Source organism: Tasmannia lanceolata, unplaced genomic scaffold (genome assembly GCF_043159265.1).
Source record: "Tasmannia lanceolata isolate RefF3 unplaced genomic scaffold, GAP_Taslan_0.1 ptg000025l, whole genome shotgun sequence".
NCBI lineage: Eukaryota > Viridiplantae > Streptophyta > Magnoliopsida > Canellales > Winteraceae > Tasmannia > Tasmannia lanceolata.
The window spans coordinates 7,502,091-7,510,781 of NW_027518702.1; the positions used below are offsets into that span (position 1 = coordinate 7,502,091).

The window sequence follows — 8,691 nt, forward strand, 5'->3', positions numbered from 1 at the left end:
AATATCAGTTACCCAAAGGTAAATATAAAGTTTTACCACTACAAAAAATCGGTGAAAACAATCTATTCCGTTAAAACTTTTAGAATTGGGCTCAATTAGGTCAAAGTTGGGGGCTACTAGGTAAAAGTGTGGGACGGCTGGGAAAATTTGCTGTAGACTCACCAAAACTCTTAATAACACTTTAACTCTTAGGATAAGAACAAATAAAGAAAGATATATAAGAACAAACAAGCAAATCAACTCTTGTACGTTTTCTAGAAAACAATCTATTCCGTAAAAACTGTTAGAATTGGGCTCAATTACGTCAAAGTTGGGGGCTAGTAAGTAAAAGTTTGGGACGGACTCACGAAAACTCTTATTAACACTTAACTCTTAGGATAAGAACAAATAAAGAATATCTTGATCAAGGTTATCAAAAGGAATCCCATCTAACCTAACTTTCTAATTTTATAATAGATAAGTTCTCACTGGTGAGCATTGTTAAATAATTTTTTTGGACTTGGTACCCCATCTTTAGATAATTATGGTTCCTGATGTTAGAATATATAGATAATTATTCAGTCCAAACTAAATAATTAATGCATCTAAATCGACATGGCATAAATTCACGTGGTCGACAATGAAATAAATAAATAAATAAATAGAGTTCATGTTTTTTCTAAAGCTAAATTCAGGTGGTTTAGCTCATCTAAAGCCCAATTCACAGGATTTCGCTCAAAAATATCTCCATTATAAATCCTACTTCAAATCCATTGATAAAGAGGCCATTAAAGGAGAGCTAGCCATGGAGGTGCAACAAGTTCTTCACATGAACGGGGGAGTTGGAGATACCAGCTACGCTAATAATTCAGTAGTGCAGGTCTCTCTCTCTCTCTCTCTCTCTCTCTCTCTCTCTCTCTCTCTCTCTCTCTCTCTCTCTCTCTCTCTCTCTCTCTCTCTCCAATCCAATGGTCTTCTAGATGATTTGATTAGAATATTTTTTCTATGGGAAGTGATATATCCACCCCTTTGATCGCCTGGTACAACCAGCAGCAGTGTATCAACTGCAGAGGGGTTGATGTAGAGAAAGATTCAATGGGGTTGATTGCCACGTACACTTCTGTTGGGTGTCCCAAGTAATCGAAAGGGGCGGCGGGTGTCCATCGTAGGCATATGGGAAACTGACTTCATAGCCGGGGAGGCATCAACACCCCTCCCACATGAAGTACATCAGCCCATCTGCAGCCATTGATACATTGCTGCTTGTACTACCAACTGATCAAAGTGGCAGATATATCACTTCCTTTTTTATTTTATTTTCTTATAGAGTACGTTAGGGTGTGTTTGGCAAGGCTTCTCATTTCATCTGATTTTATTGGACAAAAATGGGTAGATGAGGAACTGTGGAAGCGACTCGCTCCACAAAATCTCATGCTTATACGCATGAAAAATGAGAATCGGAAGAAACGGGCCTAGTGGGCTGTGCATACCGGCCGAGATTTTCTCCTTTTTCTTTGCTTTGTGCATTCTCTGCACCTACAAAAACACAAAACCATTCTGGAGATGGTTGCCGAACACGCCCTTAATAAACAAAGAGACACGATAAAACCAGTTTAAATTTTATAAGTTCCCCAGCAATTCACAAACAAGTTCCCCTGCCATTCAGAACCAAGTTGCCTCATTCACAAATAAGTTCTCCTGCCATTTAAAAAAATGCATACAAATTCCCCTCTCATAGTTTCTACCAATCTCCATGAAAAAACACAGTTTTTACCATGATCATCAAAACCTGTAACTTAAAATGAACATTAAAAGGTTTCACTATCACACTCTTCATAACAGTGAATGGGGGTTCAAACAAAACACTCTACATGGGGGTTATCATAACTACCTAGAGGGGCTTCTCAACACTACAAATATGTGATTTATCAACTACCTAGATGGGGTTTTCAACACTGAAAATGGGGGATTATCAACCTCAACAGGGGGTTCTCAACACTGGAAATGGGGGGATTATGAACTACATAGAGGGGTTCTCAACACTGGAAAAGGGAGATTATCAATTTCAAAGGGGGTTGTCAACAGTGAAAATGGGGTTATCAACAATGGAAGTGGGGGATTATCAATCTCAAAAGAGGGTTCTCAACACTGAAAATGGGAGATTATCAAAAGGGAGTTCTCCACAGTGAAAATGAAACAGTAGATGTCAACGGTTTCTCATCAAAGCCAACTTACCAGGGAAAAAATAAAAAATAAAACCCTATATGTGTAAAGGCTTCCCAATAGTGAAAATAAAATCCTAAACCACAAAAGTAACTTAATAGAAGGAAAATAAAAGTAAAAAAAAAAAAAAAAAACATGATACCCTACCATACCTAAGACGATGGGGAAGATGCCGGAAAAAATGACGTCCTCACCGGAATACGGTCCACTACAAAGAAGAGAGGTTCGGATTAGCGTAAGAAGCCGCCCCACGCTGGAGAAAATGGGTTGATCTTCACGCCGGCCACCACCTCACGCCAGAGAAGATGAGTTGCAGGTGGTTAAAAATAAAAAAATGAGAGAGAAAAAGTGAAAAAAAAGCTTCCAAACAGTTAAAAACAAAGAGAAGTTAAACGATGGGTTTTTTCTTCCTGAGGGGTATTTAGGTAAAAGGCCATGTACGTAAAAGGTGTTTTAACCTCCGTTCACAAGCTTTCAAAAGGGTGTCACCCATCCACTATTTTGTCATTTTTGTGTCACCAATTGACAATTTTCTCTAAATGTTATTGAAATTTGTTATTGTTTTTTTTTTTTTTTTAACTGAAGTCGTTGTTGCGTAAGGTTCTTTGGATTTGGATATGTAATGTTATGAGTTTAAATAACATGCAACCTGATGATAACAATCTTTTTTTTTTTCGAGCCGGTCCACGGACTGCTTTATGGGTGGTCGCCAGCAAATCCCCATAAATTATTAAACTACTTTAGTGTTAATATTATTGCTTTCGTAGGTGCTTGGACTTATTCTAGGGAGTGGGTATTCACACTCCCTCGTTTTGATATTGGCAGCCAATTATTTATTTTGGCTGCTGGTACCAGTTAATGCCAGGAAATGAAATTCTGCTCTTTAACTATGATTTCGTGAACGGCAAAATTTATTGGCCGGACGGCCGGTTTGCGTTAAACTCTTGACCTGTGCATGGCCAGAAATTAAATTGGAAAACATTCTAAAATGAAACTCGGTTTGGAAATGAGTTTTTATACAGTGTAAGCCCTTATAGTCCTGTATTTTTCAAAAAGTACTGTACGGACCACACTAGAGGATGATCCAAACCATCCATATGATGGGACACAACGTAAACAGGTTGTGCCCAAAAAGTCATTTCTATAGGATGATCCCAACCCTCCGATCTATAGAGGAACTGCGTATTATGGAAACTTCTGTAGATTAGAGGGCTAGAATCATCCTATAGAAATGTTTTTTGGGCACAAGTCACTACCTGTTTACGTTGTGTCCCATCACATGGATGGTTTGGATCATCATAGAGTGTGGTCAATACAGTACTATTTGAAAACTACGGGACTCGTCACGATAAGGTGCACATGCTTTTCGTTTTTTAACAAAACAGATTTCCGTTTTTGGGGGCAACCCTCAATTAAAAACTAAGTTCATACAGTTCATGTCACATGGTAAGCTCAATTCCCGTGATTAGGTCAAACATTTTCCAGCTATATATATCCTACCTCAATCATATTGGCATAGGAGAGAAATATAAGGTGTGATCACTCTCGTCTAATTTGGAGGAGGCCATTAAAAGAGAACCATGATGGAAGTGAAACAAGTTCTTCACATGAATGGTGGAGTGGGAGATACCAGCTATGCTAATAATTCAGTCGTGCAGGTCTCTCTCTCTCTCTCTCTCTCTCTCTCTCTCTCTCTCTCTCTGCTATATAACCCTGTATTTTTTTGTACAGCCCACTCCATAGGATGATCCAAACCGTTCATTAGTAGGGCCAACACATAAATAGAATATTGTTCCCCAAAAAATCATTTCCATAGGAAGATCCTAACGCTCCGATCTATTGAGGGATTGCACATTACGAAAACCTCATTATATCAAGGGATACGATCATCCTGCGGAAATCATTTTGGGGGCTAAACCTATTCATATAAGTTGTGGCCCAACAAATAAACGGTTTGAATCATCCTATGGAGTGCGCTTTCATTATTTTTTGAAAAATACCGGCCACACACTGCATAAAAACTCCTATAATTTATACTAACCATGTTTCTTTCTGTTTTTATTAATTGTTAATTTCCAGAAAACCTTTTCCCTTGGAATTTTTTCTATGTGATGACTTTTTATACCTCATGCATGCAATGGTGGGGCCCAACACCTTAAACACATTTTTGGGTAAGGTGAGCCCCATTATTTTACACCCATGTATAGCATGGGTGGGACCTACTATTTTACATCTCATGTTTTGATATCGTAGGGTGCACCATCTCTACCCAAACCAATACATATGGTGAGCCCCACAATTTTACACCCATGGTTAGGCCCACTATATCTCCACCCAAATCCATGTATTAGGGTGGGGCCCACCATTTTCCATCATATTTGGGTAGGGGTACCCACCAATGCCATTCAAACACATGCCACATGTGGGGCACATCAGTTTTAACTTATGTTTTGATGGGGTGGGTCCCGATCTCCACATAAGGTGGGGCTCACCATTTTAATCCATGTTTTGATGGGCTGGGGCACATTATTTTATACCCACGCTATGCGTGTCCAAAAATCTTCTCTCTCTCTCTCTCTCTCTCTCTCTCTCTCTCTCTTTATATATATATATATATATATATATATATATATATATATATATATATATATATATATATATTGAATTTCTTCCAAAATTCTAATAGAATTACACATCACTTTTTTTTGCTTTTGTTAACAAAGGCCCCCATTAAAGTCCCATATTTTCAATTCTACGCCTTCGCAATACCTATTTTACCCTTCTTTATGAATTTTTTATTATACATTTTGTCCACAAAGTCAACGGCGTTTTTTCTTAGAAAAATTACGGATTGAGTGCATATCTTACATAATACTGTGGATTTTTGTAAATATATTACATAATACTACTGACTCGGACACCTTTCAAAATATTGACAAATTCCGAGCACCTAAGAGGAACAACATATTATTGAAACCTCTATAGATTGGAGGGCTAGGATCAGCCTATGGAAATGATTTTACGAGCACAACATATTTCTGTTGTGTTCCATCACATGGACTGTTTGGATCAACCTATGATGTGGTCCGTACAGTTCTTTGTCGGCCAGTGCATCGCACGGGGTTTTTTACTAGTATATATATATAGACACACACACATGTACATTCCAATGGTCTTCTACATGATTTGATTATGATATTTTTTTTCTTTTTCTTTTCTTATAGAAAACAATACTAACCAAAGGGATGCCCATACTAGAAGATGCAATCCTAGATCTTTATTGCACTACCTTTCCTAAGAAGTTGAGCATAGCAGACTTGGGTTGTTCTTCGGGACCCAACACCCTCTTTGTGATATCTCATATTATAGATACTATCAAGATGAAATGTCGTGAGCTGAACCATCCGTTGCCGGAGTTCCAAATGTTCTTGAATGACCTTCCAGGGAACGATTTTAACACCGTTTTCAGTTATCTACCTGGTTTCTATGAAAAGCTTAACGAAGAAAAACAGGTCGGTTTGGGACAGTGTTTCGTGGCAGGAGTGGCTGGTTCCTTTTATGGGAGGCTTTTCCCAAGCGAAAGTCTACACTTTATTCATTCTTCTAATAGTCTCCATTGGCTCTCCCAGGTCAGCACTTTCACCCAATCAGCTGTCATTGGTATATTAGTTTTAGACAAAATAATCGGTTCTCAAAATCCAAAACAAACAGGGACTTTAAGTCCAATAATTAGTTTTAGACTCAGAACCGGTTCTCAAAATTCAAAACAAAAAACAAGGGGGCACTTGGCGAGATACAGTGGCTGCTCAGGGAGGGTGGCTTATTATTTTTGTTCCAAAAAGTTACACACACGCGCACACACACACATGGATTTCGATTTGCTAAGGTCATCGAATAAGAATTTCACAGATGGGTTGTTGCATGTGAGAGCAGCCACATCAGGTGAATTAAATAAATAAGACAAAATCTGAGCCTGTGTGGATGCTCTGACATATAACGGGCCATCCGTGTATATGAGTAAGTCAACCTGTGTAGCTGTTCTCCCTAGCAAATGCCCCCCCGGGGCGCGCCAACACACACATGTGTATAAGGAATGCTAAACTCAGGGGTGCCCTTGCAAAAATCAGTTGAAAGGGCACCCCTGTAAGATCCCACATCGGAAATGGAGAAAAGGATCTGGGCTATATATGTGGATACTCTCTTTCCTTGTGTATACATGCTTACACGGGATCCCATGAGTTTAGCATTCCTCATATAAGGAAACTCATGCATGAACATAAATTTATGTACACTCAAATTTGTTCAATACTTCATGTAAGCATGTCGTGTTTTGAAGAATATCCTAATTTAAGCATTGAGATATGCCAGGTTCCTCAAGGGCTTCAAAACGAAATGGGTATCTCACTAAACAAGGGAAAAATTCATATAGAAAAGACAAGCCCTCCCAACGTGTTTAGAGCATACTTGGCGCAATTTCAGAGAGATTTCTATTTGTTTCTCAAGTCACGCTCGGAAGAAGTAATTGGTGGAGGGCGTATGGTCCTTACATTTTCTGGCAGAAGAAGCTCAGACGCATCTAGTACAGAATGTTATTTCCAATGGGAACTGATTACTCAGACTCTCATTGACATGGTCTCACAGGTAGAGGCAGCACCACATTGTAACCATTTAACCACCCACCCCCCCCCCCCCCCCCCCCCCCCCTCCTCTAAACACAGTACATACTAACATTTTCATATATTATTGTTCTTTATGTTTTGCTGATAAGTTTGTCAAATTTAGGGAGTGATGGAACAGGACAAAGTGGATTCATTTAATATACCCTATTATGCACCTTCAATTCAAGAATTGGAGGCTATCGTTGAGATAGAAGGATCCTTTAGTGTTGATCGAATCGAAATAATGGAAATTGATATCTCCACAAGTGGTGCAAAGGGTATAAGAGCTGTTACAGAATCCATGCTTGTTGATCAGTTTGGAGCGGCGATAATGGATGATTTATTTCGAACATATGAACAGAAGTATGTTGAGTATCTATCAAATAATAAATCCAACCATATCAGTTTGGTCCTTTCTATGACTAGAAAAGGATGAAAATCAACATATAGCTCTGCCTCAACACGAACAAATGATATTAGTATTTCTATATTTTAAAGTTTTGTATCCTACTTCCATATTTCGATAGCATTTTATGCTTTTTGTCTAGAAAGATGTAAGCACCATTAAAATAAAGTGAGTTGTATTTGATTCTAAACCAATTCATGTTAGAAAAAAAAAAAACTAAAATCAATTGTTTTTATAGTCTTTAAATTGTGAGTTGAGGAAGGAAATCAGCCTGCTGATTTTCTCTCAAAGCCGGATTGCCTCTGCAAATGAGATGATATTCAAGTTCAAGACATCCCGCCTCAACTCTTGGATCTTATTGCTCACGACTCCTCAGGAGCTCCTCATTATAGATTGTAATTTTTGTTTTCCATGTTTAAAGCTTCTATAAAGGCCCTCTCTCTTTTCCTTCGATGCCTTGGGGAGCCTGTTCCCCCTTGCTTGGCCTTTAAGCCCCCTTGAATTTGTAATCTCTTCTTTTTAAATATATCTGGTAGACCTACAAAAAAAAAAGAAAAATTTGTGAGTTGGGATCATTACCTTTGGTTTTATTGTCCTTAAATTTAGCTAGCATTATATTGTGGTTTGGATCATGGTACAGTACTTTAGACACTTATGTGACTGGTATAGTGAACAACAAGGGTCACAAATTACTCCTTTTTATATTAATGCTATTAAGAGGTATAAATTGCATGTATACACATCGTTACTTTTTCTATACAGCATACCGGAATTTCTTTAATCTTAATACAATTAGTATTCCGGACCCATGCTATGAATGGTGAAAAATGGCGGGCTCCACCACATGAAAACATGAGGCTTAAAATGGTGGGTCCCACCGTAATTCACAGGTTTGGGTAGAGATGGTGGTTCCCGCCTCACCAATAAAATTTGGGCTAAAAATAGTGTGTCCCTATCTTCTCTTCAAAACTTAACAGTCCCACCCCATCAAGATCGTAGGTGTAAAATGGCAGCCCCTCCCCATAAAAAACATGAGGTGTAAAGGGTGGCCCCCCATCCCATCAATAACACGTGGTGTAAAATGGTAGGCCAAACCCTACTAAATTAATACTAAACCAAATTTCTAAAGGAAAAAAGTTTTTCAATAAAAAATTTTATTGGAAAGAAAACAATGACAATGGAAAAAACTTGATTAGTATCTATCTATTATTATATACCTAGATCATAGTTAGCAAATCGTGATTCGGAAAAAAACTTCGAGTTTAAAACGGTATCGGTTCAAAAGAACATAAACACAAGAAAATGAGTTTAAAATTTCGTCATTTACAAAATATGGTGGGGGTAAAATTGGAAAGCTGGCAAAAAAACGTGTTTAAAATACATTTTAAACGTGTTTCAAACGTTTGCCTAATAAAAACAGAGTTT

At 38.1% G+C, this 8,691-nt stretch overlaps 1 protein-coding gene across 2 annotated transcripts; it reads left to right on the forward strand.

Moving 5' to 3' along the window:
- The first annotated feature begins 675 nt into the window (after positions 1-675).
- Positions 676-7,841, forward strand: LOC143858200 (putative jasmonic acid carboxyl methyltransferase 1). 2 transcript variants are annotated; one of them, XM_077368846.1, is made up of 5 exons: positions 731-859; positions 3,672-3,860; positions 5,427-5,831; positions 6,571-6,843; positions 6,985-7,841. In XM_077368846.1, exons 2-5 carry the CDS (start codon positions 3,783-3,785, stop codon positions 7,294-7,296), a joined length of 1,068 nt encoding a protein of 355 aa, XP_077224961.1. In that variant the 5' UTR covers positions 731-859; positions 3,672-3,782; the 3' UTR covers positions 7,297-7,841. The 2 variants fall into 2 exon arrangements, with proteins under 2 accessions (XP_077224962.1, XP_077224961.1); XM_077368847.1 differs by lacking the exon at positions 3,672-3,860 and having other exon boundaries at positions 676-859.
- Positions 7,842-8,691: the final 850 nt, after the last annotated feature.

Bases quoted from the DNA above. Each gene is read 5' to 3' on its own strand.
- LOC143858200 (XM_077368846.1), top strand. From the start codon at position 3,783: ATGATGGAAGTGAAACAAGTTCTTCACATGAATGGTGGAGTGGGAGAT. The intron at 3,861-5,426 runs GTCTCTCTCTCT...CTTTTCTTATAG, and splicing joins CTAATAATTCAGTCGTGCAG to AAAACAATACTAACCAAAGG. The intron at 5,832-6,570 runs GTCAGCACTTTC...GAGATATGCCAG, and splicing joins GTCTCCATTGGCTCTCCCAG to GTTCCTCAAGGGCTTCAAAA.